A 17,762-nucleotide genomic window follows, 5' to 3' on the forward strand; every position below is an offset into this window, starting at 1 on the left:
GCAGTGTGTGTTGAGATGCGGAAGGGGTGTGTGTGTCGGGTCTGCCTGAATGTGTTTGTGTGCAAGTTCAGTGTATGTTGAAATGCAGTGGTGGGGTGTGTGTCGGGTCTGCCTGAATGTGTTTGTGTGCAAGTGAAGTGTATGTTGAGATGCTGGGGGGTGGGGGAGAGGTTGGAGGGGTCAGGTCTGCCAGAATGTTCGTTTTTGTGTGCACGTTCAGTGTATGTTGAGATGTGGGGGTGGGGGTTCCGGGTCTGTATGCGTGCATGCTTGCGAGTTTGTTTGGTGAGTTGGGGGGTGGGGGGGTTCAGGTCTGTATGGATGCATGGTTCATGCATGTGAGTTTGTATGGTGAGTTGGGGGTGGGGTCTGTATGGGTGCATGGTGTATACTTGTGAGTTTGTATGGTGAGTTGGGGTGGTGTCTGTATGGGTGCATGGTGTATGCTTGTGTGTTTGTGTGCTGAGTTGGGGGTGGGGGGGTTCGGGTCTGTATGGGTGCATGCTGTATGCTTGTGGGTTTGTGTGCTGAGTTGGGGGTGGGGGGTTCGGGTCTGTATGGGTGCATGGTGTATACTTGTGAGTTTGTATGGTGAGTTGGGGGTGGTGTCTGTATGGGTGCATGGTGTATGCTTGTGAGTTTGTGTGCTGAGTTGGGGGTGGGGGGGTTCGGGTCTGTATGGGTGCATGGTGTATGCTTGTGAGTTTGTATGGTGAGTTGGGGGTGGGGTCTGTATGGGTGCATGGTGTATACTTGTGAGTTTGTATGGTGAGTTTGGGGTGGGGTCTGTATGGGTGCATGGTGTATGCTTGTGAGTGTGTGCTGAGTTGGGGTGGGGGGGTTCGGGTCTGCATGGGTGCATGGTGTATGCTTGTGGGTTTGTGTGCCGAGTTGGGGTGGGGGGTTTGGGTCTGTATGGGTGCATGGTGTATGCTTGTGGGTTTGTGTGCTGAGTTGGTGTTGGGGGGGTTCGGGTCTTTATGGGTGCATGGTGTATGCTTGTGGGTTTGTGTGCCGAGTTGGGGTGGGGGGGTTTGGGTCTGTATGGGTGCATGGTGTATGCTTGTGGGTTTGTGTGCTGAGTTGGGGTTGGGGGGGTTCGGGTCTGTATGGGTGCATGGTGTATGCTTGTGGGTTTGTGTGCTGAGTTGGGGGTGGGGGTTTGGGTCTGTATGGGTGCATGGTGTATACTTGTGAGTTTGTATGGTGAGTTGGGGGTGGGGTCTGTATGGGTGCATGGTGTATGCTTGTGAGTTTGTGTGCTGAGTTGGGGTTGGGGGGGTTCGGGTCTGTATGGGTGCATGGTGTATGATTGCGGGTTAGTGTGCTGAGTTGGGGTTGGGGGGGTTTGGGTCTGTATGGGTGCATAGTGTTTGCATGAGGGGTGGTGTCTTGGGGCATAGTGTTTGAATGAGGGGTGGGTGTCATGGGGTATAGTGTTTGGTTGGGGAGTGGGGTCTATGGGGCATAGTGTTTGCTTGAGGGGTGGGTGTCATGGGGCATAGTGTTTGCATGAGGGGTGGGTGTCATGGGGCATAGTGTTTGGTTGGGGAGTGGGGGCCATGGGACATAGTGTTTGCATGAGGGGTGGGTGTCATGGGGCATAGTGTTTGCATGAGAGGTGGGTGTCATGGGGCATAGTGTTTGCATGCGAGGTGGGTGTCATGGGGCATAGTGTTTGCATGAGGGGTGGGTGTCTTGGGGCATAGTGTTTGCATGAGGGGTGGGGGCCATGGGGCATAGTGTTTGGTTGGGGAGTGGGGGCCATGGGGCATAGTGTTTGCTTGAGGGGTGGGGGCCTTGGGGCATAGTGTTTGCTTGAGGGGTGGGGCTATGGGGCATAGTGTTTAATAAAAAATTAGGGGTTGAAAAAGCCTCCTGCCATGCCACGCCTACCGCTCCACCCACATTTACTTTTCGGCCCACTATAGCCATCATGTAGGGTACTTTCGGCCCTCTGTCAAAATCAGTCGTGCACCCCTGCTCTAATGGAACACTGGTTTCCTGGTAGCAATCACCTCGGCCAGATGGGTGGAGGAGATTCTGGCCCTTTCCTACAAATGCCCGTACTTGTCAGTCCATGCTATGAGGGTGGCACTACGGACCCACCCCATCTTTATGACAATGGTTCCTTCTGAATTCCATCTCAATGAGCCTTGGTTCTTTTCAGCCTTCTTCCCCAATCATTCGACTGCTGAAAGGTTGTTGCATTCACTGGACATTGCTCATGCCTTGAAGTTTTATGTGGCACGCACAAAGGTCTTTCGGAAGACATCTCAACCATTTGTGAATTTTGGACCTGTGAGTCATGGGAAGATCCTATCGAAGGCTTCCATCTCCAGGTGGCTCTGCGGCTGCATTGTACACTCATCGTCTGGCCAACAGGCCTCTTTCCAGGATGGACGAGAGCCCATTCCACCAGCCATTGCAGCTACGACAGTGTTTCCCTCTGGTGCCCCCCTGCTCAACATCTGCAAGGCAGCTACGTGGAGGTCTGCGCACACCTTCACAAGATTCTACTGAGTCGACAAGGAGTCCAGAGTCGGCCAGGTGGTGCTAAGCAACCAGTTTGTTTGAGGGGAGTCTGTTCCAGGGGCAAGTGTTTGTACTTCTGTAAAGCCTTGTCACCTCCCGTGGAGCCTTGCCGCCTCCCGTGGTAGTGTACTTCTGTGTAGGCGTATTCATGAGCATGTGAATCCATGCCAGACCCCATGCTGGAGAAGGAACCAGTTACTTACATGTAACTGTTCTCCAGCATGGTTCTGGCCTGGATTCAAATGCAAACCCTCCCGCCTTTCCCGCTGTGGCTCTTCTTGGTTCATACTGTCACTTCACAAGCTACTTTCAAATCTGAAGATGGCCAACAGGGGTGGGGCTTAGGGAGACGTCTGTCATTGGATGGGTGCAGTATTATGACCCAGAGAGCCGAGATTGGATTATGTAAGAAAGGGAGTTTTTTAAGCTTATAGCAAGAATGCTTTTTTTTTACAGAGGATTCCCGGCCCAATGATGGGAATATTCATGAGCATAGCAACAAACATGAAGCCCGGGTCAAACCATGGAAGTGTTTTACACCCACCAGGGGGGCAGCTTTGGGGTACACACACCCCTCCTTCATGTGCTATCCAGAGTGGCAGCAGGAAGCATTGTCCTTCCTTATACATTTACTGGACCCACCGAGTTCCACTTCCTTCCCACACTACCAGTAACACTGTGGAGGAGAGAACTGTGACTCTCACATAACTGCCAGCACAGGGGAGACCGAATCACCTACAGCTTCAGCCGCCATTGAAAACAAGGGCAAGTATACACTGCATCAAACAAAGGAAAAATGTATTTTCGAAACTCACAACCCACAGGAATGTTTAATACATACCATGAGCTGAGGACACCGAAACAAATTCCAATAAGGAAAACTCCTCAGCCTGAGGCAGGTGAACAAACCAGCAGCTCCTTCCAAGCCAGCAACAAAAACAGAGTGAAGTGGCATTGAAGATGGTGACTTCCCCAGTTAAAAACTTCACCCATGAACTCAGGACAACAAAGCATCTCTGCCATTGAGCATGTCAGAACAAGCATGTGACCCCCCCCCCTCTGGCGAATCAGTGGGGAGCCATTCAGTGCAAGCACTGTAGAAGGGCCAGCTCCCATGACAATCGTGGAAGGGAATTTTGAGGTATAGAGAAGGCGAATTGTGGTGTGGCGTTCAAGGGGGAGAGGATTGCTGGAGAAGAGAGGAGAGGAAGGTTGCAAGGCTGACTAGGATCTAAAGACCAGATTGCAAGACCCAGAGAGGAGGTGAAGACAGTTAGAAAAGGGCAGAGGCCCTTACAAGAGAAAAAAGGTGAAGAGGTCATGAAAAGTGAACAGGGCACTATGCCCCTAGGTGCTGACTAGTGAGCAGGGCACTACATCCCTGGGTGCAGATTAGTGAGCAGGGCACTACATCCCTGGGTGCAATTAGTGAGCAGGGCAATATATCTAAGAGTAATCATGGCACTATTGCCAGAAACCTATCAATCATAGGAAATTGGAATGAGTCGTAAAACGGATCAGCAGGAAATTCTCCAAGTAGAACATCTGGCCTGGGCACCACAATACTGGACAATTACATGTGAATCCATGTTTCTAGTCAAAAGATATGAAGGGTAAAATAAAAAAAAAAGGATTTATTTTGCGTTGGTTGACTTTCCTTTTTTGCTCCCACACAGAGCCCTAACAGGTGGATGGATTTTTGCTGAAGAAGCAGCAAGTTGGGCACAAAGCGCTCCAAGGAAAAACTTTGTTGGTTTGACGAAAATCCATCCAATAGCTTTTAATTTGTGAAGCGCAAACTTAGTTATATCACCCATGATGTTGCACCCAAGGCTTTTTATTTCGGCAAATCCGACATGAAGAGATTAATTTTCGATTGGCAAAATAAAAAAAAAAAAAGAGTAATAACTTTACAAATATAAAATATAGAGATGTAGCAATCACAGAACAGGTAAACTAGCTTTGCTTCCTAAAATAACCTAAATGTGTGAAGGGGGGGGGGGGGGGAGTATTAGGGGGGTAGTATTGGTTGAGGGTGTTGGATTTGCTTCTATAGCTTTCAACTGGATCATGGCGTTATATAAAAAGTGCACAAAAGAAGAGTGCTACTGATGCAGGTTTTCAATAGCCTTTGTTTTGATAGAACACGTTTTTCACGTAACTTACAGTGAAGATCTTTCAATTACCACATATCCTCTTCCTCGTACCAGTAGCCCAAAGGTAATCCATCTCATTATCCTCAAATTCCTCTTCCTCGTCGGACTCCTCCACTATACACATCTCACTCTTCCTAGTCAGTCCTCCATGACCCACTCCTCACTCAGTACCCCGCTACCCCCACCACTCTTCCTCGTCAGTCCCCGCTACACCCACCTCACTCTTCATCACAGTCGCCTGCTCCCCCTCCTCACTCTTCCTCATTACAGTTGCCGCTACCGCAATAGTAATCCATTTCATTATCCCCACATCCCTCGTCCAAGTTCCCTAATTGTAATCGATGTCATTACACCTACATCCCTCTTCCTCGTCCAAGTAGCCCAATAGACAAGAGCGGCAACACCCTAGCATCTTTTAGAAACCTTTAATAAAAACCTGTTAACTATCTCAGGGATTTGAAGTATTTTTTGTGCCATCTGTGACACTGCCTAGACTGGCACGTGAAGTTTCTGTGGCGACCAAGGGACATAGGCGTGCTGTCTCCTCGTGTTTGGACAGCAGGTGCTACTGGGAGGCAACCGGATGATTACGTGGGATATGAGAAAACATGGAGTGCTACTGTTCCTGTGGCATGGGGTATCACCCTCTATTCCCTTCTGTGATTGCTCGATTCATCCTCCGGGGGAAACCCAAATCAATGAAATACTGGCAGTGTGGTTAAGTTATTTTTAGTGCTTCCTGCAGAAACGTGGCCATTGGGCTCATCTCCCATTTTTGGTCTTTAAGAAGGGGCCACATGCCTTCTGGTGCATTAAGTGTGCATGGCTGCAGCAACTGTATAATTATGGGCCACCTTATTGGCAAATTGCATGACTAGCAGTGTAGCAAGCTGTGGCGGGTGGCAAGACCTTTCAGAATATCCCAACATGCAGCACAGTTTGGATGCCCATTAGGTTCCATTTTAGTTTTATTTGGTTCACCTCAAGGGTACTTGTGTTTAAATAGGACAAGGAAATTGTTCTAGATATTTCAGCAGCACTCCCAGTTTTCGATCTAAACATGGGTAGGGTATATGTGAAACATTTTAAAATGGTTTGCTCGTTTTATCATCACTGATATTCAGAGTTTCATTTCCAGAGTTTGTGCAACACGTTTGTGTGTTCCCAGGTTACAATTAACGTCCCCAATAGTGTCCTCAGAGGTGCTCACAAGCATCTCTGGCGATGTGATTACACACTCCTCGTGAACCCTCTCTAGAGGTGAATCGTAGGTTCACGAGCAGCATCAAAACGAACCCATGTTTGAGCAAGGGATATTATCCAGTGCAAGACTCATCCTTTGCAGTTCCAAGCTTATATTGCAGAGTGCAGCAAGGGCCTCATCACATTTGGCAGCTATTTTCCTAGCAAAGTTGTGTTCCTTGTATATGATTATTCACAATGTACAGCTATGTGCGTGTTGGATAATGTGCCTGCACTATTTTCCAGGCAAGAACGAGGGCATCCCATTGGCTTTTTGATGGAGAAGCTTTCCTTGCTCTATTGTCGATTGGCTGGCAGCCAAAACCGACTTCCATGAGGATTGTGGGGCGCAGTTATCGAGCTCCTACGTTCCTCTTCCAGGTTGCACTTTCTTCAGTGGCCAGGCCAGAACGTTTGTCAAACAGCCATAATTATCCACTCCAATAGCAAAGATTGACATCTTACTCTGCAGGGTGGTACCCATTTTAGGGTGGAGTTTGTCTTCATGGGCTAGAAGGAAATGCGTAATCCTTCTTGCAGCCATCACAGCTCATCTGCCCAGTACGTCTAACTCTTTTCCTGCCAGGAGGTAACTGTTGTTACTCCGAGGGAAGTAAATAATGGCACACCGTCCAACGTCCAGGAGGAATCCTTTGGTTTTCCTTTCCTTACATGTTGGTCGCATAGCATGACTTTTTTTCTGATGTTCAGTCGAATCCCTGTCTCCTTGCAACTCGGATGCAGTGTTCACCCATTGGCACATATATGCCCTGCACTATAGTAGCACAGCACCACCAGGAATCTCAGGGGAACATCTATGCTCTGTTGTAGATGCCAGCTGGTTGTCGAAGGGTATACCATGTATTTCACCATCCGCAGAATCCATACTGTTACTGTTCAGCGTAGCAGAGCTTCACAATGTGTTACTTTCATTTTCCTATCCTACCCACATGAGTTCAAAGGTTGTTTATGGATGAAGTACACACGTGCTAATTTTCTTTATGAAACTAAAATATCCTGGAAAAGTAAAGATGCCATCATACTCATGTATTTTGTATTTGTGTGTATTGAACAACAGCGAGTGCGATGATCAAGGGAACATAGTAAATGGAGCAATTCTTTTGCAGAAGGCCTTACATGGGAGCTAAGCTAAACATGGGTAGATTTTGTTTACGAACGATTATAATGAGGACATGAACCAGGCACATGATATACAAGGGATGAGATAACATTGCAGTGCATATGCATGTATTTATAGTAATTTCAGTATGGGAAACTAGGGGTTCATAGAGGTATAGAGGAGGGGTATTGACCCTTTTAAGGAAGGGGGGGAGAAGAATAAGCGCAGACGTCATGCCAAGGTGAGTGGCAATGTTTTTCATATCCCTGCAGAAGGGAGTTTCAGCAAATGGAGCCATGGGGCGGTAAAAGAGGAAGCAGGAGGCAATCCAAGGGGGGGAGGGGACAGTGACTGAGCAGAGAGCTGAAGCGAAGTGAGTAGGGGAATAGCAGGAGAATGAGCCGGCAAGGTCAGAAGGGGCCAGGGGAAGAGGCAGCAAAGGTATTTGATTATTTTCAAGCGTCGATAGCTTTCCCTGGAAAGACTCTTGTTAACCAGAGGAAAAATAAACATATCGCTTATTCATATTTGTCCAGAAACAATACGCTTATCAGGGCTATTTGGTCTTGGGTCCTGCATACCCTTCGATATGCGGTGACAACATTATTAGTCTTGGTGCATATGGCAGGGAAAAATAGGAAGTCGGCACTCATTTGCCAAGAGAACACAGAAAGTTGGACACTTTCTGGGCATGGAATGCAAGTAAACAGCCTACTTCCTACTCACGATACCACCTGAATGTAGGGGCAGTTTATAAGCAATGAGATAGCAGTATGACTGCTAAGCTGTATTTATTTAGCACACAATACCATTGCAAAAGCCTGCCAGGGCTGAAGTAGCACCTCCCATGTTTGAAAAATGAATGCAGTCAATCGGATCGGCATCCATTTTCTTTGCGGGTGTGCACCATAGACAACATTTCTTCAAGAGGGTGTGGCGCACTCCAAAAGTTAAATGTTAATAGGTATTTGTACCGCGCACCGTCATCAACGGAGTTGGTCCCCAGGCGCTCTGGCGGATCTGTAAATGAGAAGGCGGGATGGGTTAGTATGTTGAAGAGGGAGTAGGATAGTGAGAGGAGTGGTGTTCTGTTGGCAGCTTCATCTCGGTATACTCTGTGCGCTGAGCTTTGGTGCACGTATCTGAGCGTTGCGAGTCCTCATGTCCTGTTGTTGCGGTTTATGTGTTGTTGCTGTATGGTGAAGTGCATGCGGTGCGGTGGTTGTGTTAGTTCTTGAGTGATTTAAGTATGATATCTTAATTCATTAAGTGACAAGTACTTTCCGATACCTGTCAAAACGATAGTAGAGTCTCACTCTCCCTTTTTACCAAGCCCACCCCCACACAGTTATGGGTCAAACCATAGCACATCTTTGTAGCCCGACGAGGCAGAAAGTTGTACTGCCAACAACATCCAAGAAGAATAGGGGTGTACCACAGCCCACATCACAGAACCCCCTCTTCTTTCAGTGCCTTACCTCTCCCCGGGGTGTGGTCACGGGGGTCCGCTTGTCATCAATGTTCTCATTGATGCTGGAGAGAAAGTTCTGGGATATCCGAAGAGCATCCTGCAGCAGCGGGTAGTCGGGGTGATCCGATGGGGTATGCTTCAAGAGGTCCTGAAAGAGAACGCAAAACACATCTTAGATTGCACAGAAAAGACTGAACGCCACAGAGCAGGATGCTTGCACCATGCTAAATCCCCCTGCCGCATCCCGAACAGACGGCAAAGGACATCAGTCCACCACCGCTGGTGCGCTACTTTACCCATTACATATCGAGTCTCGTTGCTCTTACTGCACACCCACCTTCCATGACAAATAAATTCAGACACCATGATGTGCCTTACCAGCAACCAATTCAATACACCGCCACCATGGCTCCGCACAACTGAGGTCCGTCAACTCAACGCAACCCATCCATGAGCCCCAGGGCTTTTCCAACAATGGTCTTTCACACAGCTATTCCATTGCACCAGAAAATCCCAAACTAGCTTTCTTGTGCTGGAAATCCCTTAACATGTGGCTGGATCCTTGCAGGTTCATTGTCCTCAACAGCAGCATTCTACTCTACCTCCCCGCTGGTCTGTTGATAGAGGTTATTGTAGAAATGGAGCTCAGCCCTAAAAATGACGGTCTGCAATGCTTGGACGAGGCATGTGCATTTTGCCAATGCAACATTCAGATTGTATTGCTCTGCTCCAGCCAGCTCTAGAGCAAGGCAATAATACATGGTTTGTAAAATGGACACTAAACAATCTTCCTTTAGCAAGTTCTATATATAAACAGAAGGGAAGGTTGTGGATTGAGGGCAAACGCAACAGTGACTATGTTAGCATGGAGACATTAATACACTATATATTATACTGTTATGCAATACCAAATTGAGGAAACATTTTTGCAAATTTTCAGGTTTGGTAAACACCACTCTTTTAAAAAAATCTTAAATAGATCTACTCCTGCTGTCCGATATGCAAACAATGTGTATGTTTTAGGGAACAGAATTTGAGGTGCAAATCATTCAACACTATTAATTGCATAAGTGTTTTTTTTAAGGTATTGTAACTGTACTAAAGTTTTGATCTATATTTTTTAGAAATGAACAATATTGAAGACATTTTAGATGTTGACTTTGTGGCATAGTTAGACGAATACATACATTTGAGTTTTCTGATCACACTTAGGGGTCACTAGCGAGTTGTTAGGGTCTTTTTGCGAAATACCACCTATGGCAGTTACACCTTGTGTCTGGTATCTCACAATATCCACCCAATCCAGAATTTTGTACTGACAGAGGTAGGATTTCTGAAATGCCCCCGGAAGCATTCCAGAAATACCACCTCTGCTAGTAGTAACCTTATTTTTTTTTTTTAATGTTCTTCCCTTTTCCACCATCAATGAGATAGTGGACACAGATAATGCACAGTAGTAGTTCATAGCATTACTATACAAAAGGGTAATTACTGATAGTTTAATTACAAAAGTAAGGTGGTGAGTGCACATCAGAGAAGCTCAAACTTTCACCCCCCCCTAAAATGGCCCACATTCACTTTGTCCCGTACTGAAGGACCCTCCCTGACTGCGGTTTTAATGAAAAGGCACTAAAAGTCCTGGGATGTTGTATTGTGGCTCCTCACTACCTTCTTGGCTCTGGAATCTAATGTGGAGCCCTTCCAGTAGGGCCGTCCCGGGTTAGGGAAAAGGTCTCCCAAAGCCTCCTCCAAGAATTGGAGGCGCTCTCTGGGGTTCTTCTACTTTGGTATAATTGGGAACCTTCCCGCCTTACGGCCGCCTCCCTCTCCTTACCTCTCCACAGCCCCTTCCTCCCTTCCTTGAAATCCATGCACACTTAGTACATTTCCAATGCTCCTCCTTCCTCCTGACCACCTCCCGTGTCCCCACCTTCACCCATCTCCAAATCTTTCTCTCCTCTCCCCTGCCGACACCGCCTCTCGCCCGGCAACTCCAAAGAGCAGACACCACAGTGCTTCTGACTTTCGCTTTAAAGAGATCAAACCCCTCTCCATGGGCCACCGTGAGAACATGGATGCACCCGTGAGTCGCGATCGATGCCTCAACAGGAACGTAGCAGTAGTTCCCAAGAGACTACATCACCTGTTCATGATGTGGTTTCACCAGTGTGTGCAGCAATACAGGCGCAGCCCATTCCCTGCACATTCACCATCTTGTGTCTTGCACTAGTGCATTGGCTACTGGTGAGCAAAATGCCCTCACACTGAGCTCCCAAGTCTGACCGTGGTAGCGTCTTCCTGGGTGCGTGTGGCCTGTTCCAATTGAAGCCATCAGTTAAAGTGAGTGTGTCCTCCTTTTGGCTCACCACGGGTCATCTTGCGTGGAAGTGATCTGCATAGGATCAAACATTTAGCTGACGCTTCATGTCATTGTAAATACTTTTTAATATTGTATTGTATAGATTCGAATTGTATATAATCTGTAACTTGAACATTGATACCCATCTCATGCCTATGAGCAACTTTACCTGTACCGATATGTTGTGATATTGTGAACCATTTGAAACTTTGTAAGCCTTGCATCTTCTTGTTGCTGCGCCCCGTTACCTCCGGGTTTGGTGCGCATTAGAAATAAATAAACAAAAGGGCTTGGACTATTCCATTAAACAGATGCATTGCTAAAAATGGCCAGCAGTGAGCCTTCGGAGACCCAGCGACAGCCCCGTACCTTAGACTTGGGGGATGGGGCAGTCCAGGGGATCCCCATTTACCTTTTCCACGCCGAGCTTCGGTTCTCAATTGGTGGCTCCAGGCCCCCATGGCAACCCCACCTACTACTCCCAGGCACAGGCATGGGAGTTCATCACACCCTTCAGGTAGCAAACGGGCCAGGAAAATATGTACTCTATAGTGGCAGATCTCCTTGCAGCAGCCTTGCACCCACATTTTACAACTCTGAGCACCAGCCCACCCGCTGCTAAAGGCACCCCGTCTCCTGGACATTCTGCTCGTATGCATTGCCAACATGTGTAGCACCTCGGCCAATGCCCTCTTTGCTTATATTATATGCATGCAAAGAATCAAGTGGCTGCACATTAGTCTCAACTTGCAGCAGTCCCTGCTATTGCAGCTCTCGCTATTGGGTCACCCAGAAAAGGAATTTGGTCTTCAATTTATGGTCTTTACTTTTCCCCAGCAAGTCATTTGGTTTTTCTGGTAGCCCCCCACCATGATGAACATACAGCGGGGGTGGGGCTGGTCTATGAATACGTGGAAATAGTAATTAGAAGCAAAGCGCACCACTCAGTTGCACCATTTAGCATTCCGTACTGGGTCCCGACAGCCCTGCTAAGAATTGTAGTTACTTCCACATTTAAAGTGTCTGTTAGAAAGCTTTTATACGGTGCCAACCACCACCTTGCTGGTCTTACTCGCCAGGACCTTGTCTGAGAAAATGGTGTATTGTGCCCCCATCCAGGGCAATGAGTAGGGGCTGAGCGATGCAGGAGCAGGACAGGGACGCACAGAACACACACAATGGGAAGATACAATGGGGTTGTGGTAGAGGGAATAGGATTGTACAAGTAGAGGTGTGTGTGTGTAATGGTAAGCAGTGGATCGGGTGGAATGATGCAGGTTTTTCAGGACTCACGAATATGTGAAAGGTCAACAAATCAATCTAATTATGGAAGTGTATCGAATACAAGCAAAGGCAGCTACCAATTCTGGGGCAGCATTCTGGGGGAATGAAAACATATTGGCCATTGAGGTCATCGAGAATAACTTCTTGAAAAAGATACTAGGGCTTCCTAGTTCTGCCCCCAAACTAAGCTGTGCATGCAGAACTGGGCACACATTGGGGATTATTGGTATGCAGCGCCACTCACGCACTGGCTTGGAATATGGTCAAACTCGAGAGCCAGCTTGTCTAATGAAATTATTAGAAGTCTGCTGCTAGGTTCCCTGTGGCACAAGTTACCACGGTTGAATTTGATTTCCGTTTGTTTGAGACAGCTGAATGCCCCAAGTCCTCAGTGTCCAGATGAACTGCTAACTGCCGTAGAGTAGGATGTACAAGAGGGCCTTAGGATCCCTAATCTCAATAAAACGAGAAACTACTGGGCTTTCTCTTGAGTCAAACAGAAATCCCACGCTACTCACGAAACTGGATGTAATACAGCCCTACTTGATACAAAGAAACAAACGTATAGATCGATGGGCACGGACTAGGGAGGGTTTCAATACTATGCTGCTAAGAGATAATATGAGGAATTGGCAGGGATATGAGCAGACCTCCGGCTGCCCCGGCTGCAGTGCTGAGAAGGCAGATCTGTCACACTGTGTTCTTTTTGTCCGTGTTATATTAGGAAACCGACTGTTGCTCCACTTTTGAGAGAAGCCCATTTTTATCAGTGCTGACCGGCACTCGTTTTTGCTGCGAGCCAAACCTCTGGTTGGTCGTTGCTCGGTGCTCCCTAGAATACTTGAGCAAGGCATGCAACAGACGAAAACGTATTGTGGCTGCTTAATATAAAATGCTTTTACTGAACGTCATCCGATTTTAACCAATTAGTGTTTTAGCGTGATTTTGAATATTGTATTTGATCATATATATCAATGTATTTGTGTATATTTGCATTGCTTTGTACTGGTTTATGGATTTTATCTGAATAAACTATATTATGTATGAATACATGCAATGATGATCTTGAAAGAAGGAAAAATAACACTCATGGTAACAAGCATTTTCCAGTGATGGCATTTTCTGGTACCATGGAGGAAGCACAAGAATGGATGGTTATTCAATGGCCAGAGAAGAGGAGTGAATTTTCAGCTACGGTTTTTTTTTGTTGGCACCTGCTGCAAATCCTAGACTTACAATCTGGGAATGCCAACCAAAAGCAAGAAGTGACAGAGCCAATAGCAGGATGTGTAAAAAAGGTCAACGCAGGAATCAGAACAGGAGAAAAGGAATATGAAGTAGGAACCAGAAACCAGTGTACAAGGGCCATATGTGCACAGACTTTCCATAAACTGATGTGCCATCAGCTTGTCTGGGAAATGTTGCCACTGTTCCACAATAGGGATAGCAGCTCTTTGAAGCTAGAAGTCCTCTTCAAAAGTGCTGGTGGCTTCTCGTGCTCTCCAATACTGTGCATCACACCTGCTCCGGGTGAAAATGGGAGTTCAAACTTTCCCTTCATCTCTCTCGAAACACAATTCTTGATGTATAAGCGCCTTACAAATGCACAACAACATAAAATCAATATACCCAATACCACGCACGCACCGACAAAATCGCACACAGCAACACAAACTACATCTCTGCGATCAAAAACAAAAAAAGTTGTATTGGCTTGGTAAGTGTTCATAATGGCTGTAGTTTTTTCCACTAGCCGTTTGTATATTCACGTATGGCTATGGCTATTCCCTTCAATTTCCCACGGCGCACCACACCCCGACTCCTCCCTACCAGCAAAGAACATGGTCACACGGCAGGGCTGCGCAAGGGTTCAAAACACTGTCACCTTTTGAAGCATGCAAATAGCCACCAACACCACATAGCCTCTAGCAACCAGTTTTTATGTGGGCAGGGAGGGAGGGGGTGGGAAGGCACTCACCGTACATAGTTTATATTCTTCTGTACATAGACCCATGGTCACATCTCATAATACCTATGTGACTACATCGCATCTATTACTGCGAACGCGATTCCATCATTTATTTTAACAAATTCTGCCGAAAATAAAGGTGGGGGATACCCCCCTGCAGCCCACCTCAAATCCCCCCACTTTAATCATTACCCCAACCCCAATCTATATTTTCAGCGAAATTCATGGAAAAAAACTGATGCAATCGTATTCGCGATAATGGTCTGCAATGAAATCTACCTTTACCGTGGTAATAGCCCTGTTTATCGCCACCAGGTATCAGTGCCTCGGTATCCTGTAGGGAAAATGTGCCTTCTCCGCTGTGTGTCTGCGAGGGTGTTGGACCTCATACGTTAACGAAAAGTCTGGTGTGAAGAATTTTGGAAGCTAAATAGCGAGGGAGTTCATACAGCATCCTGAAAATAAATCTCACACTAAGATCATGAAATGGTATCGCTATGGGTGTTCTGTAATCGTAAGACGCAGGGGAAGTGACAGTCCTATTTATACCCCGGCAGGATTACATCTCCCGGTAGCCTCATGACACCAGCTCTACAGAGACCGATCCGTTTCCATATCGACCGCAATTTCCAGCAGCCCATGTGACTATTCCAACCCAAGGACCTGCAGAATGCAGGACCCGAAGCCTCATCTAGAGGCAGCAAGGATGGAGCTCCACATAAGAGATGCTTCAATCTGTACAAATAACAGCATCCAAAGTGAGAGGAGGGGCACGAGCATGTAGGGTGTACAGAAAAGCAGTGGTCATCAACTGGGTGACCCTAAACTGAAATAAACAGGATGCAGGCCAACATCATGTAGAGCAAGCATTGGGAAGGACAGGTTGTGTCCGTCATGTCAAGTGCAACCACAAATGTCAACTATTGTCAGTTTGATTTGATCTATTAACTTATGGTTACATCTACCAATAACAATACACCACCAACACTGGCTCATGTGAATTGATCATGGCGGCTGGTTTTTGCTCATTTCAATTACGCTAGCGAGATCATAGAAAGATTGGCACATTGGCAATGTCAGTAAGCTAACGATAGATCAAACTGATCAACGACGATACCCATGGTCTTAAGGGCCCTCCCATATACCTACATTTCAGGCAAAGTGAACTATGGGCAGAATTCTTTGGCATCTGCCTTTTCCATCCTTTCAAGCCCACACCTACATCTGCCAAGTGCCTTCCTCCATCGCAATACAATTTGATGTCCAAATAATTTCATATGCCACCATGCAAAGGACTGTCCCGCTAAGCAGTATATGCCAGTGCCTACACAAGCAGCATCTACTCTTCAAACAATGGTGGAGGTGGCTCCATCTCCAGACACAGCCTGAAGATGCCCTTGTGTGCAGTGTGCACATGAAGTCACTCCACAGGTCACCTGCAGGCACAAAAGAGGGGTGAAGCCAGGCCTGTGATTGGGTGCTCAGCAAAGGTGGCAGAGGATGAGCGAGGGACATGAATGTCCCGTAGGTCATTAGATGACCAGCAGGCAGTGGAGAGACTACTGCATAGGAAACCCACAAAGGAATGCAAGCGGTACCCGGAATATGTGTCCTTTCCACCCTTCCAAATATACTGCTTAAAGCTCAATCCCATCCAATGGCAGAGTGGGGGCGGTCCCACCCCTCCCCCTGCCTGGTGCTCAGTGCACCCCCCCCCGCCCCCAGGCTCCTGCTGGCACCGTATTATCCGCCCCCCCCTTGACCCCCCCAGCACCAACAGTTGCCTCCGCTACGGATTCCATTCATTACCAATTGACAGAGGATGCCACAACTGAGCTGGTATGTGGTCTAATCTAACACCATGTAACTGTGCCTGCAACAAGAGGGGAAACCTGACCTACTACTCTCCTGGTGTGCAGATATCACTCAAAAAGAAACAGGTGTGCTGGATAAAGGAGGGCCATTAGGCGAGCCGGGCAGGTGAAAGCGTTTCCCCTGAAGGGATGCACGCCAGGCATTAACTATGGACTGACAAATGTCATAAGGCATACACTGTTCCAAGTCTCAACATAAAAGCAAGGAGCAGTGAGGAGAGTCATGTCAAACATGAAGGTGAGCTTCCAGTGGAGGAACCAAGGGGACCAAAGAAGAGTGGTGCGTGCACGGTTTTGCGTCCAGAAATTCGTAGCACTGGACGGTGTTCAAGAAGGGACTAAAGACATTTGCCGCATGAGGTACAGCAAGGCTGGCCAACAGGCTGGCCTAACTAGATCTCTGTCAGCCAGTAGCAGAGTGAACCAATCTGCACTGTCAAGGGATCACAATTTAAGATCAGAAGTTGCTGTTACGCTCTTCTTTGGGGAAAATCAGTCCAATCATTGGTGACATTGTTAATATGCAATGCAATGAGCAGCCACCATTAGTCTAAGTCCATGCAGAAGTCGTAACATGCACGCTGCATCATCTCCAAGGGCAACGTTTACCAGAGCCACATGCAGGTGAGGGGCAGAAAAGGGGGTTGTACCATCTTGCACCTACTCATTGATTTATTGGAAGGGTTTGAAACCTATGCTTTTTAGTAGAAGAGACATGAGTAGGAACGCTGCAGATTGACGGGATGCGAAGAATGTGCTTCAGTGGCAGAGCAAGTGGGGGCAGAAGGGGGGGCGGCAAAGCTGCAATAGGTCCCATATATCTTCCTACTTCGTCAAAGATGGAGCTACCTTTCTGATGCCAGGACCAGAGCTGCGCAGATGTCGAGGTGATCGAGCAAGCTAGACAAGAGTGGTGGAGCGCATGGGTACATACACCGCGCAAGTTCATCTAGATAGAAGGCAAGCAGAACGGCCCCGCTGCACTCATCCACAGAGGACGAGGTTATTACTCATAACTGGATTGACAGAATATTAGGATTTACACAACTTAATGCGGCGTAACTGCCACAAAAGTACAAAACACAAATAAAATTGACATGCATCAGAATTCCACACCAGACTACTCATCGATGCCAACAACTAATTGCAGGTATCACAAATGAAACGATCCTAGCACTCCTTGGGGGATGCCAGATACTAGTACAGATAGTATAAGCACAGATCACAGAAATGAAATGACAATCTTGTACAAATCATGGGCAAGCATTTAGTACATTCAGAAGTAGAACCACCAGGGAAGAGTTAAATACAACCAGGTTAGACCCACTTTGACCTGGAAGAGTTAGATAAAACCAGGTTCGACCCACTTTGACCTGGAAGAGTTAGATAAAACCAGGTTAGACCCACTTTGACCTTCTCAGCCATGCTCGAAGTAGAAACTTTGATACAAAGCAAACATTTCGGTCTTTAGGATTCTTGCAAACGTCCAATGCTCAACCAGTGGGCCTTCTATTTTTAATCTACACAGAGGAACAAGGTAGCAGGATATCAGCTCTTTAAAAACCACACACAGGAGCGAAAATGGGTAACTGACTCCTCTGCAGCACCACAAACTGATCATCCATTTGGCCCTAAAGGATGTCACTTTTACGGTATTGGTGTGCAGCTGGATGAAAAGAGCACACGCGCACTCTGGAGTAATCACATCAAGACATTCTTCAAATCCAGCCGCTTGCTTGCTCTCTATATACA

General features: G+C 47.1%; 1 protein-coding gene across 6 annotated transcripts in view; it reads right to left on the reverse strand.

The window, feature by feature from the left end:
* The window catches only part of ABR (ABR activator of RhoGEF and GTPase), a 1,582,060-nt gene that overhangs the window by 499,356 nt on the left and 1,064,942 nt on the right, over window positions 1-17,762 (reverse strand). For all 6 annotated transcript variants that reach the window (XM_069615233.1, XM_069615235.1, XM_069615234.1 and 3 more), the window contains one exon: window positions 8,532-8,672. In XM_069615233.1, the coding sequence (XP_069471334.1) occupies window positions 8,532-8,672 (141 nt within the window). The remainder of the gene's footprint in view (window positions 1-8,531; window positions 8,673-17,762) is intronic.

The sequence above is a fragment of the Ambystoma mexicanum genome, chromosome 9 (assembly GCF_040938575.1).
Source record: "Ambystoma mexicanum isolate Mex_15411 chromosome 9, UKY_AmexF1_1, whole genome shotgun sequence".
In the NCBI taxonomy this organism is placed as follows: domain Eukaryota; kingdom Metazoa; phylum Chordata; class Amphibia; order Caudata; family Ambystomatidae; genus Ambystoma; species Ambystoma mexicanum.